This window comes from Accipiter gentilis, chromosome 8 (genome assembly GCF_929443795.1).
Source record: "Accipiter gentilis chromosome 8, bAccGen1.1, whole genome shotgun sequence".
Taxonomy (NCBI): Eukaryota; Metazoa; Chordata; class Aves; order Accipitriformes; family Accipitridae; genus Astur; species Astur gentilis.
In genome coordinates this window covers 13,906,878-13,928,592 of record NC_064887.1, presented here as the reverse complement: position 1 = coordinate 13,928,592, position 21,715 = coordinate 13,906,878, and the positions used below count along the sequence as shown (strand labels likewise).

General features: G+C 36.7%; 1 protein-coding gene across 1 annotated transcript in view; it reads right to left on the bottom strand.

Moving 5' to 3' along the window:
* AK5 (adenylate kinase 5) overlaps positions 1–21,715 on the bottom strand; it is a 99,642-nt gene that overhangs the window by 58,651 nt on the left and 19,276 nt on the right. Inside the window, exon 6 of the mRNA XM_049808586.1 lies at positions 17,319–17,510. Within this exon, the coding sequence (XP_049664543.1) occupies positions 17,319–17,510 (192 nt within the window). The remainder of the gene's footprint in view (positions 1–17,318; positions 17,511–21,715) is intronic.

The window sequence follows — 21,715 nt, the reverse complement described above, 5'->3', positions numbered from 1 at the left end:
GAGATCATCTTACTCTCACCTCCACTGGGTCTAGAATAAATTGTTTTTTACTTTAATGCACCTAACTCTAAAGGAAGGGGAAAGACATTACTGATTACAGAGAGTCAGGTATGATTGGATGCTATCCAAATCCTCATACAGCTTTAACAGCCCTCTGTGTCTTAGCTTGCAATATCCTTTCTTTTCTCCTGCATTACTGGAGCTCACAGTGATGCTGCAAATTATGAAGCTTAAGTGTAAAATTCAGTATTTTGAAACCTAGACAAAAGGCAGAGCAGTGCAAACAAGTTGCATGAAGCTCAGTCAATAGCAGCTGTAGTTGTCTGTTTGCTATGTACAGCTCAGTGATATTACAGGAAGATCTAGAATTACCCAACTCTTCCCCAAATGCTTTTGTTCTTTCATTCCACAGCAGTAATGCTTGTCCTCCAGTAGTTTTTCTTCCATCTTTACCTAGGAAGACTTCTGATGGGGCTTGGGTGTGTCCTCGTTCTTCAGAAGTTTCTGGGAGCTCACAATATTTCATGTAAACTGAGGGACTCTTTGGGAATAAACCAGTTAAGGACAAGTTGCTACAGCGTAATTCCCCTATTTCCTCTAGTACCACATGAGACCAGTACTGGAATGTTCCCATTCCCAGAGCACCCAGTTCAGTGAAACAGCTCTGATTACAGCATATGTTTGTGTGTAGAGAGGTTTTTCCTGAATGACATTTAAAAAATATATGTTTTCCCCTGCTTGTAGTGCTCCTGGAGCTCCCGCATCACTGTCCCTTTTGCTCAAAACAAAAACCAAATCATTTTCTACCATCAGCTCCCACAGCATGCACAGATCGCAGACATGCAGCCCAAATAAATATACAGAAATACTGGTTTCCCAGCAAAGGTCCATACAAGCAACAAGTGCAATTCAAATAAGGCAACAAAAACAAATTTTAGAAAAACTCAGAAATAAAAGACATTTCTTCGTATTTTCTTCCAGTGATAGTTTGCACTTCGCTTCAATAAAAGCATTGATACTGCTGCCAAATACTTCCCTTTCAAGAACAATAGCATTTCTCCTGCTGGCTTTTGTGGCAGACATTCTGAATGAAAAATACTAAAATATTGTAGGCTGGTCTTTTACCATTAGATGATGTCATAACAACTATTGCCAAAAATACGATTTTTGCCTATGTATCATCACAGTTTTCTAAGGAAGAATGCTACCAACTGAAAGTTAACAAGAGAAGTCCTGAATTAATTTCAACTACAAATTTAACTAGATAATAAAGCACAAGAACTAATGACTCAGATGCAAGACCAAACATAGGGTATACCATAGGCTTAAACATGAGCTGCTGTGGGGGTTTTACATGCAAAATCTTCATTGAATTCAGGAAATAATTTGACATTTGTAGGTGTCTAAGACTTTAGCAATATAGATCATTTCATCTTCAACAGTTGTTATTTGAAGTGGAATTTCAGACTGTAAGAACTAGAACATTTGAAAATTATTAGTTTTTCTATTTTCCTTGGAAGACAAAAATAAATTTTATTTCCCAGATAAAAAGTTTCTGTGTATTTAAATGAATTCTGACCTAGGATAAGTAGTATTTCCAGTGGTGGTCTTTATATTAATAAACTTCATAAATGGCATGAAATCCTTGATAGTAGGCCCTCCTTTAGTCATCTTGAGCTGAAGAGTGCTAAATTTCAATGAAATAAATTATTTATCTCTATTAGTATGACTCATATCAAACTTAGGGTAATATTCAGCAAAAGTCAGTTTGAGGCCAGGATAGGCTCATAAAACCAACTGCCAATTGCACTGCCTCAGGAAGGACATGAATTTGTTTCCTGCAGCAAGAAGTGAGTGCACTGCTATTTTAATTTCTGTACCATAAAGTTCTGTTTAGCGGTCTAAATTATTGGAGCATGTTGTTTCAGAGCACAAAAGAGACTATTTGATTTATAAATGAAAGCTGGCAAGCTAAGCAGATACTGACAGAAACTATTGCTTTAGTCATCATGGAATATGACATTCTTGCATCTAGCATGTATTTTTTGGAAACAAATGTAGGACAAAATCCCATGTGATTATGTAGGCTGAAAGCATTTTTTTAAATATAACACAAAAGTGGATGAAGTGACATAATTTATTTAACTTTTCAAAAGCTTCTGACAATATTTCTACCTAGAGGCTATTAAAAGAAACATAATTTTAGGGAAGCACTAAATAATATAATGGGTTTATGAAAAAAAAGCATGAGAAATGTCCAAGGCATGTGTTGTCAATGAGTAGTATGGAGAATGGCCACTATATTGATCAAGGAAATAGAAAGTACATATCAGAAAACTAGAGCAGCTCACTTACCCTGACTACGGAAATGAAGTCTGAGAAGGGATAGGGATATTGTCAAGAAATGCATGTTATGGAACAATAGTGTGTGTTGCAGGAGAAAGGTAGGAAAAAAAAAAATGCCAAAAAGATCAAAATGAAGCCTCCACAGTCTTTCTTTTTATATAATTTTATAACTTTACCTTTGGCTGTCCACTACCTGTTCATTTGAGCTAAGTGAATTACAGAATACTTGAAACTTTAATACTTGAGGTCTAATACCACAGTATTAATACACTGTTGAGATATCAAGAGTTTATTGCAAAAGCAAGCCAAACAAATATATATATTGAGTATTTATACATTATCTATAAAAACTGCTATAACTCACCACTGCATCAATTTACACAGAAAATTAGAACTTTTGATATACTAAAGGAGAATCCACTACTTTACACTTACTAAACTAATCATTTTATAAACTGGGGGTTTTCTCTGTATTAAAGCAGCTTCTGGCTAGTATTCTCCATCACCGCAGCTCCTTCACAATTCCTGTATTGTTCTGTTGGATGAGACTACATCATGGCATTTCTTATGGTATGTTTTTTTTCAATGTCACCTTTTGAAATGGCAGACAAATAAATATCTGTGAAGCTTCTACCTTTCCATTTTCTGCCCAATGCTAGTATGGGTTTTTTTCTGACTTGATTAGTTTAGCAGAATAATCTCAATCTTACACCTGTAATTTCTACTGGGATTCTGGCAAAACATGGGCAGCGAATTACAAAACTAAGTGTTTTCAAAGTGTCTGCTTTTGTAATGTGTCCGCTCAAAGTGTATGGAAGGTGTACCTCTTTCAACCTTCACCAGTGTTGTAGTACTGACTAGAACTCAAACGGTGACTAGATATAACAGCTATTTAGAACATTTAACAATTATACATTGTTTTAAATTTACCTTAATATAATGAATGTTTGATTTATGTTTGCCTTTCTTTTATTATTAAAATTTTACTACTGGTAAAATTATTATTAAAAGCATTCATGTTATCCAGAGAGTGAATGGCATAGGCTCTGACACACTTATGGACCCTGGAAAACAAGTTTGGTTTGGTTTCAGGATAGGCTTTAGGAGAAAACATTGATTTGATTGTATTTTCTCCTTCTAAACAGTTAAAAAACAGCTATACAATTGTGACTAAGAATTAATGCATGTTTATGCTAGCAATTGAAAATTTCTTCAGTATAAGCTTATGGAAGCACTGTTAAAAGCAACTCAAAGTGTGAACGGGTATTCTTGCATGCTTCCAAGAGACAAAAATACAAGAAATGAGATATATATGACAAATTCTAAAATTATTTATAGTTCATATTGGTCAAGATACTCTGAAAAGTTGCAATGCGAATGGGTATAAGTAATTTTGTCTTTATTTTTAATAGATTCAGTAAATGAAGGAAGTGTTAAGATGCAATTTCTAAGGGTAGAACAAGTTTATTATTAAGTTTTGTGATGTTTAGTTTCAATTAATTTGATACTAGACTTAAAGATTGCTTTTACTGCATTTTTTTCTGTTTAAGATTCCAATTGAACAAAAGACATTCAAGAAACTGAAGATTTCTTTACTTTTGCAGTGAAATTGCTTGAAGTGGGAAAAAAAAGACAGTGTGAATACATCCCAATTTTTTTTTCTTACAAAAGGGATTGGGGGGGATTTTAGGTTTCCACTCTCCTTTCACGTGGTTTAAGCTGTAATGAGATAGAAAACAAAGTATTTTAAATATTCCTTTCTCTTTCTATAACTTTTTTTGTTCTAATTCTGAATAAGTTGACTTGGATAATCTGACAGTAAAAATCTTTTTAAACAAAAAATAATTTCAGATTATTTTAAGCCTGAACCTGTTATGTTAACTCAGTTTCCTGGCATTCTTTGGCTACCTGTCCCGTTTTGAAGTAATACAATATATGGCATTGCACTGTGCAGATAGTAAAATTCAGTTCGTGGATCTCACCAATCATATCCTAATTAATAATCATTAATACAATTCCAATTCCCTCCTTCTGCATATCATAAATCTTATTAGATCTTCTAACTCTTATGGAGTATTATATCAACGGTAAATTTTTTTTTCTAAGGGACATAGTCTTCTCTAATGGGCATGATAAATGTTAAGCAGGAAGTATCAATACTCAGACTAACTCTAAAAGTGGACTTGTGATAATTTATAGAACAAAGACAAGATTTGCAGAGTTTTCAAAACAGTTCAGACATGCTAGTTCTTAAAACTAGTTTTCAAAATCTCAAGTTGAAACAATGACTGCATTCCATATAGTCATTATTGCTAAGGAGGAAAGGAAATTTTCCTTTAGCTTGGACTATAGTGTTCTAGCTCCCAGAAACTTTTGGAAGTCACTGTCCGAACTTCCAAGGAACTGTAATCTCTTATTTGACTCTGTTAGTTTTGAGAGTAGTCTATACTGTAAAAGAAGAAAAATAATTTGGAGGCAGATTGTAATTATTTGTAAAGCTTACTCTGTATTAAAATTATGGCAAGGGAGTAGGGGAACTGACTAAATACAAATACCCTATCAAACAAAAATTCATGTGGACCAGTCTACACTGAACAAACTAGATCCCACTTCCATTAAAAGCCCTCCATTGGGTCTTAGGATGTTGTTGACTTCCTCCTTCCTCCAGCATGGAAAGTGAGAATCTACAAAGAGCCCATTTATATATGCTGGCTCTGCAAGCAATTGATTTTGCACACCAGCTAATTTTTAACCGATTCCCTGATGTGAATGCAATACTCTTTTACCTCATGTAATGAAGACCCTGGGTACATGCCTATGATTTAATTTGCAAAAGGTTTCCCACATATCCTTCTCTCAGAGCTGTACAACTTTTGTAAATACATAAATAATCACTGAGGTAGAGAGTGACTCCCTCTACCTACTTATGTCCCATCCTTACTCCAGTGAATAATTCTATCCCTGCTTAAGACTTTTTTATTTGTCCTTTTTCATCCTCAAGCCAAATCATGCATTTTGAAAAGGTTAGATTTAGGTCTTGTTTCATGCCTCAAGTGTCAGTCATTTTCTAGTAAATGCTTTTTCATGGCATTTTTTTTTTTTTTTAAACAGCTAAGTTCACCATGCTTGTGCAGTTCATGGGGAAAAAAGGAATTTTGCAATTTTGTTTGAACTTTGCTCAATGTAAAAAGAGCAACTGTAACCTTTAACTTAAAGAATAATTAATATTTATAAGGTATGTTATAATGGGGTTATAACAAATTGTTGTGCAGCCTTAACAAGAAGCTATCAAATAAATTCTGAAAGTTCTCTCTTAACATAACTGGTTGTTAAGCTAAGGGCTTTAGTAGAGATATCTTTCCAAGAAACACTGACATGGTTTCTGTTACCAAGTCCTAACGTAGCCCACGAGAGAATATCCAGATATGTTTAACTTATTCTGTATTACGCTCACCCTACTAGATTTAGTGATTTTTCTGAGGAGTGGTCTCCTGGCTGTAGTTCAAGGATATAATGCATAGTTCTTAAAACCAAACTCACTTCAGAATTCACAAGGCTCCTGACCCTCTTTCTAAAGTTCAAGAGATGTGAGAGAACATGAATTGCATAAATGAAGAAAAGCCTCTGTTCACACTACTGGAATTGAGCTCATTTGTGTCTTGCACCCTATGAACAGGGTCAGAGATGAAAGCTAAAGTACCCACAAAACCTTTAATGGCCATTACAGCAAACTGAGGTGACATACATAGTCTGAAGGACAGCAGAGATAATGTTCTTGTAAAAGAAACAGAAATGAGCTGCCTTGGGTTTTTGTGGAGCTGTATTGTGTAGAATCTATATAGTGAAATTCTTGCAATATGGTTCAGATAAAAGAGGATTGGTGGGGGGTTTTCTCCAGTGTATTAAGGACCAATAAGCGACTTGACTAAAGACTGTATTGCCTGCATTCTAGCTTCCCTTTTAGTAAGGACTCTGCATTTATACAGAAGCCTTTTCTTTTAGGAAGAGCAGACCAAAAAAGCACAGAAGGCAGGACACAGTAGGAAACTAGTGAAAAGTATATTTTTAAATTGCCTAATTGGCATCTTGCAGTGGTAGGAGAGGGAGATGACCTTGGCATTACAAAAACTGTATTATTACCAAAACACCATGGATGGTAGAATACAGCAAAAGACAAGACCTGACATGCTAGACAGAGCAGAGAATTTTGAAGTACTGGTATTGAAAACATGAATGTGAAGCTTCAATTTGACATTCTGGTTAAAGATGGGAGGAGAAATCCAGTGGAGTACATACTGAAAAATGTTAAGCTTTACCTAAAACCAACGTAAATTTAGCAACTATATTTTAAACAAAATTGATCAAAGGGTAACATATGTATGAACGATCCTAGATATATAAATAACTGATCATACCCACATTTTAAACATTAAGTCCTCTATTTGCTATACCACAACTGGTATGAATGACCATGTTTTTGGCATAAAAAGAGATTAACCATTGAGAATGAAGACAACAGTTCTTCCTTCACAGAAAATTACAATGATAATTGTGATTGCAGTGTTATAGTCATGTCTTGTGAGGCTTCTTTTCCCATTTTATTATTTAAGTAGACTACTGAATTGCAGAACGTGATACGATGACAACAAAGTGAACAGATAGTTGTATTCGCTGGCCATTAATGGAACAAACTGCAGTCCTGTATCAGATGGAAAGGTACGAATGGGAGTAGGAAGGATGGTAACTGTGCAAAAGGATAAAGGAAACATGCTTAGTTATAGCAAAGACAAACTGCAGAGGATTCACAAGAGAATCTTTGCCAAGAATTTTAGGATATGTCTACGTGGTGCAAAGTAACGCTGTGCAGAGATGTTTGTGCTAACACTAAAATGATGTACCACAGTACAAGGAACAAACCAGCCATATTAGTGGCTAGCTGATGTGTTAAGTATCAGTGAATTTAAGAAGCAAGGATATATTACCTCAGTGAAGTGCTGTGTTAACATAATAGCGGTGTGTCCTAATTCTGAAGTATTTCATACAGTTCTTCAAAGCACTGTTCGGTAGATATCCTTTAGTTTTATTAGAAAAAAAAATCCTCCAAAGAGCTATCAGAAACATTCAAAAGGATATTCTGCAAGGGGCAAGATGTACTAGGGCAAGGCTATAGTTCTCACTTTAGCACCGTCATGTGTGGTGCATTCTGAGTCACACAATGGATGAGTACCTTTTCAGCTTTCTCAGTTCTCCATCAACACTGTAGCTGCATCAAACCCTGTCTTGTTGAGCTTAAATGCTGCAATAAGACTCCAGAACGCTAGAGAAAAATGCCAGAAGAGGTCCAGAAGATTAACTGCATCAGACTTTCTGCTGACAGTCTCAGCATCTTTTCTCCATTTTCACACTTAAATGGCTTCCGTCATTACAATACCTGAGCATTTATGTGAATAAATTTATCTTTACGATGCATTATAAAATAAGAAAGTGTAATCCTTTATGTCTCCACTCTCTTTCATGCAGTACATCTATAGAAAATGAGCAACAGGAGCAAATGCTCGAATAATTACAGGATGATACTAGATTGCATGGCTACAGCCCAGCCCGCTCAGTCTCATTTCACCCATTTAAATCAAAGTTGAGTACGGTTGATATCAGAGCAAACATTCAGTTGCCATGTGCATAAGGAATAGAAATATTTAACAATAGCTAATGATACCAACTTAAGATTCAGGAAATAAGGACGTTAAAAACTGGAATTGTAAGGCATGAGCCACCAAATGTAGTAACTTTTTAATGGGACTGTCAGAGCGACAGCTGAAAGACCATCCTGATTCTACTGATGTAGCAACTTGCATGAGTTGATATCTAAAATTTTTCGATCAACTGGCAGCAAAATAATTTTGCCATGAATTCGGGAAGTTGCTGACTGTAACCGTTTCACAGGGAAGATCCATAGGAGGTAATCAGAGCTGGAAACCACTCATGGAACGTTTAGTAAGAAAGTAACATTGACAGCAAAGCATGGCTGAAATGCAGCTTTGGTTTTCTGCTGGATGTTCACAAAATCAGGTGTGGTTTAGCATAGGGAAGTTTGTTTATGGATGCCAAGTATTCCTGATTCAAAACAAAAGGACTTCCCAGAGATGAGGTGTTTTTTCCAGGCTGGTTTCTTAATATAAATCTCCTCTAAATAGGAAAAAATAATCTTCTTTAAGCCTCACTTTAACTACAGAATGGAAATTAGAAGCTAATATTCACCCAAAGGACACAGCTTAATTACCTTAAGATGAACTGTTTAAAATAACTTGAAGAATATGTAGGGCATGTTATTTTAAATATCTCTTACAGCTCATTTCTCTGCATGATAACTTGGCTTAATTACTTATCTCAGCTTTAGCTTCAGATCTGTAAAAAAAACTCTGTTAATTTTAAACATGTATCAGCTTTCAGTGCCAGAAATGGGATAAAATCTGGGATAGTATGGCTGTCAGAAACAGCATTCCCTCTCTTTCTGGAGTTCCTAAATCAGCTTGGTTCATGCACTCATCAATGGCTAATTTTATAGCTAGACTTGTCAAAGTTTATTTCTTTTTTCAAAGTCTACTTCTTCATTCAAGCTACTGGGTGTACAGGGGGCAGGGCAGATTTCAAAAAGCTGTTATTTATTTAAATTATCATGTTTCCAAAGATAGTAAAGAAAATAGGGTTGCACTAATGCTATTCACCTCAGCAAAGATCTTCTACCCTCAAGTTTTCCCTGCATGCGTGCATGTACACAGATGGCAAGTTTCCAAGCTTGGTCATTCTCTAGCAGACATTAGTAATTCTGATATACTTAACTTGTTGACATAAATGATATAATCAAAGGCTGGAAAAATTTTGAACATTGGGAAGTGTATACGGTGCACATGCTTCCGAATATGCACAAATTACTTATCTATCTTTTCCACATAAAATGTGCATATATTTGCAAACTGTTTAGATGCATTTCTACATAAATTTCATTTAAATACCTTCGTTTGTATGTTCTTCAAAATACCTCACAAAGCAGTAACACATAAGTAGTGTTGAGACACAGTATAAAACCTAGCAGTGACAACAGCATGCATAAACTTTCTCTAGTTCAGCGGTTCCACAGGAAACAGTTCCAAGTTCTCTTTCATATCCCAGTTTTTCTGCAAAAGAGCTATCAAACATAGGAGAGACACAGAGACCCCTTAATTTGCAATAACAGCTAGCTGACTTTCTGTGTCTGCAGAGATCTAGTTACCTGTTCTAGGCTTCAACTTACCTTTCATTGCTTTGAATCACCAAAAAGTGAAAAAATGATAGTAATTATTTCCCATCCCACATCTCATTTTCCAGGTATAGAAAATTTTTTTGTCATTATATAAGCATATACATTCACGGAGCCACATAAAGATTTAGGAACCATGCAGCAAAACAGAGGAAGACTCCTGAATCTCAAACAAAACCTCTGGTCTCGAGGTTCCCACAAATAATTGCCCACACTCCTTGCTTGATTTGAAGAGTTCCTAAAACACTGAAGTTTTGCTACAGCTGATGTTCAAAGCTATCTGGGTTCCTCTTCACACCCCCACTTGGTCATGGCCAAGAAACCACAAGTACCCTGAAGAGCCAGTGTAGTAGTCATGTTAAAAGCACATCTAACATGTTCCTACAAACTGTGCATATGACTGCTGTATTTTTAAACTGAGAGGCATTTGAAAACGTATTGGTGGCATTGAGCCAATCAATGGGAAATCTCAGTTCAGTACCCTCCACAAAGCAAAGCAAGTTCAAACCCACATCTGTAACTTGTGGGGAGAAAGGCTATGCTCAGATACAGATGAGGCCAAGTTCGAGTGAAACCATTCCTGCCAAGTCTGTATCACTTTGTAGCCAAAAATGCAAGATCCAAGGCATCAGATGGCATGTAAATGAGATCCTGAGACTGCAGAGGAGAAATGAGAGCACGTGGGGGATGTGGTGGCTAACAGTCTCTATTCCTAGCATTACTTCAGGCAAGGGGGTGTGGGATTTTTTTTATTTTCTTTTTAAGGATTGTTTAATGCAAAACTGTACGGATGAAAGCAAGTATCACCACCATAAAAACAGAGCATCTAGTCATTCTGCGTTCTGCCAAATCAGATGCATATTCCTCCACTGAGGAGAAGATTCTTGGAGCTGGATTCTGGTTTGGGAGAGGTGCCTGGCGGTGGCTGCCATTGGGACCTGGAAGCAGAGTGGCGGTTCAGATCATGCCTTTTCATAACAGTGAGCTATCAATAAGATCCGCATTGACCTTGAGAGTTGCTGAAAGGACTGCAGGACCCCCGTTTCTCTGGGGAGGGGCCCAGAATTAAAGGAGGAACGAGTAATTGAAAGTCCTTTGGTATCGGCATTCACAGCTCAATAAATAAATAAAAAGCCCAAACCAAAACCTCAAGTTGGACAGCTATATGATAGCACAGAAAATTCAGAAATTGATTATAACTGATATTTTTGCCAGCATATTGGTAAGCCACAGCCTGTAGCTAAAGTTCATGTCAGTGTGCAATGCTATAGCAAAAACCCCCTTTTAACCAAATCAAGAGAAAAATTTATATAACAGTTCCGTGGGGAATTTTTTCTGTGACAGTTGACAGCCATTAGGCTTGTTTGATGCTAATGAGGGCAGACAGCTACATAAGCTATTTCCCTCACCCGCAACTATTTAACTTCTAAATTTGTGCTCAAAATCCATTTCCAGCTTCAGCTGCTTTTTCTGGGTTCTCTTTACTTCTCTGACTAATCTGAATGTCATTTTAATGTTTTGCATAGGCATGGTAAATTCCCTAAAATGACAAATGAGACAATGAAGATATTAGTGAAATCAGCACTTAATGCTACAGGATGCTGTCCCATTCTGGCTGTTTAAATAAGGACCAGAGCCTTCTTTTAATGTTTAGCATTTTTGTCTCACTAAAGGCAGTCTTTTTTTTTTTTTTTTTTTAATACACACAGGCTTATTAACATAACAAGGTTGACACTGAAGCACTATGCTTACATAGAATTATTATAAATAAGGCAGACTGGACCTAATCCTGTCTCCAGTAGGAGAAACTTCACTGCTATGACAATGAGCTCTGTAATTTTTATTTTTCTGTCTAGACCAACAGATATGTTCTACAAAGAACAGCTACGCTCTCTGAGAACAGCTTTAGTAACTGTGACTGAAAGATTTTTGTAACCCAATGATCTCTCCAATGACTATATCAGTATCTATACCAGATTAGAGTCCAGACAAAGTGGAGATTTAGAGCTCCTTTTCAAAATAACCAATAGCTGGCTGATGGGTATCACTGGGGTGGGAATAGCAGAGATTTAAAATCCATCTGAACAAGGCAGAATAAAGAGTTGAAGTTTAATTGCCTTTTCCTTTCTACCCAACTTCTGCTATATTCTACCATCTTCCCACAATTAGTTTTGGTTTGATACAAATAACTGTGTTCTGAAATACAGATTATCTGGAGATACAAATCCTGCATATTATCTTGCCCTCCTCACCTCTGATAATTTTTTCCTCTGATAAAAACATAACAGCAATAACCACAGCATGGTCAAAATTTTTACTTTACTGAATATGGCTGATTGTTACCAGTGGCTTCATTTTATAAAAATAAGTAGCCATAATTTTTTCTTGCATATTCCTCAGTGAATGAGCAGTAAAAAAAGTACAACTCTAGTATTTTTCACTGTGTGGGCACCATCTACTATCCTCTGAATTCTCCTTCCTTTCTCTCCAGAATATAGCTTGTCCTTATGACTGAGAACAACTTAACCAAGTCAGCTGAGCAGAAAAAAAACCATTTCTTGTGGGGAGAGGCTGCTTTCTGTGGGAGACTTTGTTTATGACTTAGAGTTAGGGACATTATGATACAAGTGCTACAACAGTTTGTTCATTATGGTCTACCATGCTGTATTGTTGTGTTCTCTAAACTTCCCTTCAGTAGGATGAATGGCATCTGATGGGATATAAATGAAAAGGTTTCCTAGTTAGAATAATTTTACATCATAGTAATTTATTCAAAGGTCAGTGAATGTGGTTTCCTTGAGCTTTATCCTACAAAGGCTAGGTAGTTCATAGCAGCAGGTCTAATAATGATAAAACGCACAAAGAGAAATGTATCTTGAGATTAACAAAACAATAAAACAGTTTTCAGTTTAACTTTCCAGCTGATTCTTAAGGAACTCTTTTAATAGTAATCTCCTTTAACAGCAAGTTCTCACCAGACAACAAAGATGTGCTGGACTAGACCTTCAGCTAACACAAACCAGTTTTCTCCCAAAACACAGTTTATCTAGGCTGGGGTGTCAGGGGTGGGCGTAGGGAGAAGGATTAACTTTTTATTATTTGTAACTCACAGCACATTTTTTCAGACCAAGCTAGCGCTCCCTCAGGACATCAACCACATTAAAAGCATTAAAGCAACATTAGTTACATAGGGATTCGGGGTTTTTTTCTTTCTTTGCCTTACTTTTTCATTATTATCTAATAAAAAAAAAAAAAATAGAAAAAGAGGGAAACCCTTATAAATCAGTGTTAGAAAGTTAAATGATACCATACTGCATCTCTGGGAGTAGTGCAGCCAAAATAAGAAAGTACCTGACAATGATTCTCATAAGTGAATGATTTGAACCACGTAAGTATTTTTAATTGAACAGCAAGCACTGTCTAGAAGTTTGCATACACAGACCCTTTTATTTTAAAGTTCTCTACTGGTGACCACACCTCAATAGTAGCCTTGGCTTATTGGGCATGGCTGGGTACATATACCAATTGTCATGTCAGCACCTGAGACCAAGTGTAACAATATTCTAATATATTCATCTAAATAATTGCTAGATGGCAGAAAGGATATATAGGAATGGATTAAACTGTGTTCAGGACTAAGTCCTCTGCTGAAAATCAGAGTACTTGCAGATCATCTAGGCACTTACATTTTCTCCCTTTTATAATTTAATTGAACTAACATCTTCCTCCCCCAGTAACCTGTGGCTTAGTTATTGTCTAGATAAACAATAGATAATATTCTAAGATTTTTTAAAAGTTACCGATACAATAAATGCCAGCATATACATCTATTTATATACTCCATGTCCCATATTGTCATATCTATTGCTATTGTCTTGATACTTTCTGAAATCAAATTTGACTTAAGTAAAGTCAGGTTTTGACTTGTTAGACCTACTGACAGATTGCTAAAAAGAATCTGAAACACAGACTGTGTGTTCATGAAAATATCAGATATTTACTTCTCTTTCTTAATTCTAATGAAGTTTACAGATCTGTTCAATTTGAACAAAAATAAAAAATCTTGGATATTCCAACTTCATTATTCCAAAGGAGTTTTTCAGAAAGGACAGAGTTATATCTTCCCGTTTCTTAGAAGTGCTATAGGTTGGGCCCTCACTTCTTTCCTTCAAAACAGAAACCAGGATCAGACTCTGAGAGCAGGGATACCATGCACTGACTGAAAACATAAGGCATAAGAGCAGCAAACAAGTACAAGCTATGTACTGTATAAAATTATCAAAGATCAAGAGGAAAAAAAAAAAAACGATGAAAGAATTACACCTAAGCAATGTAACCAACAAGATCTGAAATGAAAAGCATGTTTTTTAATTCTATTAACTTCACCAAAATATGTTAAAAACAGTATAGAATAACTGCTGGAGCAGGAAAATTAATATTCTTTGGGAATTTTGTTTTTTATTTTCTTGCTCATGCAGTGTCTAACAGTAGACTATAATTATATCAAATGTCTACTCATTAATCTTATTTAGTTAGATTTCAGTGAATTTTTCTTTTCTCTTTTGGTCTGTGTATTGATGAAGAAAAACATATTTAAGTAGACGTTTAAAATTTGAGTTGTGGTTCTAAAATGATAACTCTCTGTAAGACAAATGGTTCTGTTTCTTTTCCCTGAGTAGAATCATGATGCTAGGTAGAAGAAATGTCTGAGATTTAGAAAATTGAATAGCAGTGACAAGGTACAGGTAGGGATTTAAGAAAAATGTAAATCTTTTTTTTTCCTCCTGGTCAACATTGACCTTGCCTGACCTTGCCTCAAGGATTCACACCTCTAGGAATTAGGCTAGTGTAATTCTATGTTATGCTGTTCTAGTTCTTACACTGCTTTCATCCGCATAGTATTTCAGTGCCTTCCAGGTTCAACGTTATGATCAGCAGAATGAATGCAGTTTTCTTCCTTGCTTCCTCCTTCTGTAGGGAAATAGCATGCACAAGTGCATCAACTGTATGTAGAAGTGTTAATATTACATGTGTATTATACAGATACATACTAGGAAAGGCAAGTTGAAGATACAAGGCTTCCACCAGGAGAAGGTGGTGATGAGGACTGCCATGGTTCTTGGATCCCATGGCTTTCTAAGAAAACTCTGTCTCTTCCACTGACGGAAGGCTTTGAAAAATTTTTTTTTTTTTTTTTTCCCAAAACCAAAAGAAAGCTCAAGTTCATCAATGAAGAAGACAATGGGATCAAAGCCATTTGGAGTAAGAAAACATCTGTTATCTCCATTGATGTTTGCTTACAGCGATAGGACAGAAAGTTGGCAGAAACATACTTAGATTTCCCATTGGACAAATAAATTTCTAACACAATGAACATATGAAAAGAAATTATGTTGTCAGAAGAATGTCAAAACTCTATAGATAATGCTGATCTATAAACTGAGCGCTAAGAAAAAGAACAAATGGTGACAAAATAACCGTTTTTTAAAAACACTTTTTAAATTTACAACTTGCTCTAGTAGTATGTAGTTTTCTATGTGGACTTAGCATATGTTTCCTCTCTTTCAAGGTCATATGGTTTTAAATAATGGCCTTTTGTAGAAATTTTCAGTTGCTTGATTGCTCTGCAGTATGCATGCTTAATCTCTATTTATTACTCCTTTCCCAGCTACTCCTTTTTCTCATTCATCCCCCACCAACTTAGTTGCCTTAGGTAACTGCAAAATGTATCTTCCATACGCACTGAAATCCTATGGAAATGAGGTCTGCCATATATATTCTTTATCATCTACAGAAAGGGATCCTTTTATCCACTGGCCATGAAATTACTCATGCATCTAACTCTCAGGGCTTGGCTTTACTCACGCATCCTGTTTTTGCAACAAGGGAAATGCAACTGCACTATAGCAGCTCTAATGACAGGTGAGCAACACAGTCTCCCTTCCAAAGTCTAATTCTCTTCACTTCTGCACCAATGTAAATCTAGAGTAATTTCTAGATCTCTATGAAATTATATTAACATACTTTGAGTAGATACCATATAGTTAAGGAGTAAATTCAAATCTTACAGATTTTTTTCATATTAAAGACTTTTTTGACATGTTGCCAAGTCAGTATTTTCTGCATAGCCTGTTTCCTTGTCCTGTAATCAACAGTTAATATAAAGTTCACATGTCATGTTACCATTTCCATAGCCATCACAAACATCTGATTTCTTCAAGAAGGGAAGAGACATCTAAGGTGAATACTGCAATTTAAATTATCTTTAGAACTCCCAAGAAAGAGAGCTAAAAAGTAGAAAATGAAGCCTCAATAGGAAAAACAGAAAAGGAATTCTATCGATATGTCTCACATGCTTTATCTACAAAGGCACATTTTCCCTGAAGAGCTAAGTATGCTTTCTATAGGAGGAGCACTTGTAAAGGCTATAGAAATGTCACAAAATACACACTCCCTCAATAACAAAGAGCAACGTTCAAGAATTCCAGTCCTCTCATCTTTCCAAACAGAGTTAATCAAAATCCTCAGACAGAACAGATACTCTCTGGAGAAAACAGTGTAATAATTTCCTGGGATTTTCATTCTGAAATTGACAGATGATGAAGTGCATTATTAAGGCTACCAACATCATTAGATGACTTTGCAATTAAGGATGCTTTGGCCCATCATGAATCTGACCAGCACATAGAATTAGTCATACTTGCCGTGAGGAGAACATACCAATGTGAACTACCTAAGTTATTTAGGCTATCAAAAGAAACAAAATAGGCCATCTGTGCTCTCATGGTACCATATGTGGTACCAAGTTCTGTGCACTATTACAACCAGACAGAGTCCACAATTTAGAACATGTCAATAATTCAACTGTTGTCAACTGCTCATTGAATTTGTCATCGTTAAGCACTTAAATACTTCAGCAGTACTTGCTAGCCCTACCTCCAAAAAGTACTTCTGGCTTCATTTATGAATGAAGATTTTGGTGTGTTCTGTGTTTAGAGATAGTTTCTCTTGCCCCAGATATTGCAGAAATCAGTATTCTTACTGATATCCAAGTGGTCTATTTACATTGCAATTTTCTTGTCATCAAAATTTTTATCTGAAACATTCAGGCTTGTAGGTGACCACATAATAAGGCATATTTAAACAATGATAAGATAATCTAAGGACTTTTTATTTACTGGAGTCAGTAAACAGCCAGATATATTTATTCCTTGAAGAACCTGTATTGATTTAATCCAACTCAAGATATGCTTTCTGTTAGAATGTAGGTTCTTTCTGCTTTCCTCCCCTCTCAAGACAACTATCCAAGACTATTTGCAAGAGATAAAATTGCTGGCACTGGAATAGCAATGAGTGTTTCAAAGCAAGGTCTTCTTTCATGCAAGTAATTTCTGAGCAAAGGATTTGCAACTAGCTGGCGAAGCAATTTATGCTTGCAGCAAAGAATTGACATGATGCTTACCATGTCATCTACATGCACATCGATTTTGCTCTGTGTTACTGCATTTTGCAGAAAATACTCTCTCAGCAAACTGAAAGTTTGTTTTCAGTAACCATGGTGTGTACCTAAAACATAATTCGACTCATCTAGCCTATGGTAAAACAAAAGGTCCAAGAAGGCAAGTATAACCATAACAACAATTAAGGTTTCAGAGATATATAGTAAAGGACTTACTGTGATGATTAGTCCTTTTTCCTGGAAATATTTAACCAATGGGATGGCATTCTGCTTGAAATTCATTAGTCTTCTTTGAGTGGCTTTCAGGTTATCATCAGGTCTCCCTTGCTGTTCAGCACGCTTCAGTAACCTTTCTTTCAGCCTTTGACTGGAACATGCCAGAAACACCACCAAATCTGGGGTACAGATCTGTGGAAAGAGCAATTCAAGAAGTCTGTGATTGAGTTGACTATCCAACACTATAGGACTCAGCAGTTCCATTATTAGGTGAGGCTCAGATGTGCTACATTTGCAGAAGTTGGGAGTTTTGAAGTCATTCATTTTCTGTTGGTTTTTTAAGGAAAATTTGTAGGCTTAAGGAGGGGCTTGTTTGTCTCATGCAAAGGCTAGTGAATTTGTTTCACCTGAAATGTTAAGGAGAAAGTTTAATGAAAATTTTTAACCTCACCCCCAAAACCTTCTGAAGACTGTGTTCATCATTTGAATTACCAAAAGGTTCCTCTAGATAAAATTAAAATCTTCTAAAAGAGCAAAATATAAATATCTCATATTCTGCAGGAAGATGGTTGTATGTCTTCCATGTAAAAAGTCTTTAAGTAAGGTGGTATTTAAAATCCAGCAGCCACTATGAAGCTAACTGTTGCCTAGAACCAGATGAAAACAGACCTGTTCCAAGATCCACAGTTTCTTATAACATTTTTTCTGTTTCTCTAATCTCACCCAAGCTTCAGTGCACTTTTCAGGAGATTAGGTGTGGCAGCTAAGAGGATTTTAATTTCTGCTATCCTTTTTGGTCTGTGTTGTGAGCACCGTTTTCTGAGACACCCATCCCCGCACTAAAGTTCAGGAAGTACAACCTTACAGCAATGAGAAAAAAATTTTGGGGAAGTTTAGCTCTTTCCCAGTTAAATTCAAGTTGCCCTTATGGCTTTTAGTGTTCCTCATAAATTTTGGTTATTCAAGCTATCAAACAGTTACAGAACTGATACCTCTGGTGCTTGAGGTGGGGAAAGCAATCACAGTCCCACTTTCTTAGGAATGCTGCTAAATGTTCACAGGCAGTCTTCGGAGGTCACCACTATTTAGTACGTGTGGTGGAAAAAACAGGAGTCACAGAATCATAGTATCATTTAGGTTGGAAAAGAACTTTAAGATCATCGAGTACAACCGCAAGCCTAACACTGCCAAGTCCACCACTAAACCATATCCCTAAGTCCCACATCTACACATCTTTTAAATACCTCCAGGGATGGTGACTTAACCACTTCCCTGGGCAGCCTGTTCCAATGCTTGACAACCCTTTCAGTGAAGAAATTTTTTCTAATATCCAATCTAAACCTCCCCTGGTGCAACTTGAGGCTATTTCCTCTTGTCCTAAAGTCGCTCAAACACCTGAATTCACAGGATTTAAAAAATGGGGCTACAAGCCTACTGTATCCTGGGCTGCATTAAAATAAGTGTGACCAGCAGGTTGAGGGAGGTGATTCTGCCCCTCTGCTCTCATGAGACGCCACCTGGAGTACTGCATTCAGCTCTGGGGCCCCCAGAGTAAGAATGACATGGACTTGTTGGAGCAGGTCCAGAGGAGGGCCACAAACATCATCAGGGGGCTGGAGCACCTCTCCTGTGAAGACAGGCTGAGACAGTTGGTGGTGTTCACCCTGGAGAAGAGAAGGCTCTGGGGAGACCTTAGAGCAGCCTCCCAGCGCCTAAAGGGGGCCTACAGGAAAGATGGGGAGGGACTCTTTAACAGGGAGTATAGTTTCAGGACAAGGAGTAACTGTTTTAACCTGAAAGGGGGTAGATTTAGATTAGATGTAAGGAAGACATTCTTGACTATGAGGGTGGTGAGGCAGTGGAACAGGCTTCCCAGAGAGGTTGTGGATGGCCCATCCATGGCAGTGTTGAAGGCCAGGTTGGATGGGGCTTTGAGCAACCTGGTCTAGTGGAAGGTGTCCCTGCCCGTGGCAGGGGGTTGGAACTAGATGACCTTTAAGGGCCCTCCCAACCCAAACCATTCTATGATTCTATGATATGGTAAGTGTATATTAACTGTATTCATAAGATCTGATTTTGTTCTTTCCTCCACCTTGTTCTTACAAAGAAAACTACCTCTCTTTAAAGACTCACCTAAAAATCTTTTTCTCACTAGCTTAGTGTGGCCTTTTAAAACATATTAGAATCCTCTGTAAGAAGCATTTGAGATAAAAACAAACCCTATTGTACTGTGCAAGTTTTTATCTGATTACAGATTAGAAAGGGTTTATTTGTTCTCGCATACAACCACAAAGTCATTTCTGCTGTCTTTACTTACCTGAACAAAAAAGTTCATACTTTAATTTTAACTAACATTAGTAAAAAAATTACCTTACTATTCTAGAAATGACATAATCTAGTTACATTACAAATGATGGTGGATGCTCAAGAATGCTAAAGAGACATTTTTCTCATGATGTTTCCTATCTAAGGAGTAATTTTGCCTTTGTTCAGCTTGATACTATGTAGATTTGATAGTCAAATTTGAGCTATACAAAATTATCACCAAAGCATCTACATATATTCTAACTACTACTGTGTTAAGAAGGAACTGATTTATATCTTTATGTTCATTACACAGTTGTTATTAATACATTGCTACTGAGGGCCAGAACAAACAAATTATGCTTCTGAATACTCTCTATATCTGGGTCCCTCTACCCAAGGATGTTAAATTGCCTAAAGACAACCACTAGACTGAATAGTCAAGACTTGACAGGTGGACAATCAGGAAAATTAATAACTGTGTTTAAAAAAAAAGAAATCCCTTCTAGCTAGGTTTCTGTCATTTGAGGAAATACGACCTGAAGTACAGTCTGGCCTTTTCTCCTGGCAGTCTGAGCACAAAAAGGTTCTTCTGAAATCAAAAGAAACAAAATACAGCTTTTCAAAATTGGGGTGATGGTCATTAGCCTTTACAAAGGAGGTTACTGACAGAGTAGGATATGGAGATGAGGAAGTAGAAAGTGGCTAAAAAGCAGAGCCATTTTCAAACAATAAAGGACAGTCTGATAAACAGCACCAGCAAGCAGGGTGGTGGCCTCTCTATCATTACAGAAAATTAAATAGGGTTTTAAAGAAAATCAAATTATTTTTTACATACATTGTAGATGATTGGAGACATGAGGACACAAACTGCAAACCAAACCCCAAAAATACCAATTCTGGTAATTTTTAATGAGTATCTATTAGATTTTGAAGCAGTGAACCTTGTAATCTATTTTTTAAAAATAACTGCCAGTGGGAGAGAAGCTCTCTCCTACCTCTAACACATGTACCTCAATGTCAACAAAACCAGAGTACCTTTCCTCCCCTTTTCAGACTGTTCTAAACACATAATTGACAGTTATTCTGTCCTTTCATGAATGAATTATGACAGTTAATTTTACTACCAGATAATAGCTTTAAGGCACATAATTATTCACATGAAAGACTATGAAAGTACGTTTCTGTGTTAGACTTTCATGCAATATGGACATTATTAAAAGTAGCTCTGTTAAATTAAGGTTGCTTCATTAGTAGTAGAAGCATAATGAGGAATTTGGGAATTTAAAGAGCATGGAGTAGTAAAGAAATCCAAATTATGACACAGACTCTGAAAGAAAATGCTACAGATTTCAAAGCCTTTTAGGTTATGGAACGCTAACTCACAGAAGGGAATGGCTGATGCACATTGCAGTGGACTGAGCACAGAGACATCTCAAGTCCCAGTGTGAATATCCAGCTGATTGGAGCTCCCTAACATACATTACACAGGGACTCAGAAATTATAACTGCAAATCAGGGATCTAGTAATGCGAGGACAAAAGCAGTTTATACAAGTGAGTAGCTTTATTTAGTATTTCCACTTTGTGGATCCTAATAATAGTGAAGAAAGATGGTAAGAAATCGTTAGATGCTCCAAGCTGTAGCTGGCCTTCTCCTCACTTTCAACACTCACTCCCAAACATCTTCAGGACTAGCATCTCAGGTCTGTGACATCATACCAGACTTCCTCAAGTGTAGGACTTAAGCTTTTGCATATCACGTAACTTCACATATAGCATCACACCTTACAGAGAGTACTTAGAATAAATAGATCGCTCATCAAATTATTAGCCCTAAAGGAAAAACAGGAAGGAGACAAAGGGAAGGTCTCCTTCTGTTTCACACAAGCATGAAAGTGCAGCTTTCCACAGTCAATCTCAGTTCTTTAAAGAAACTGGCTGAGTAAGTGCAGCCCCACAGCAAGGGAAGAATCTGAATGCCACCACGACACCATCAGCTGTGCAGGTTCTCATCTGCTTAGCTCCCACAAACTGCACTGGCTTCAGGGGTCAGTTCCTTTTTAAGAAAATGGGAAAGCCCACCCTGGGCCT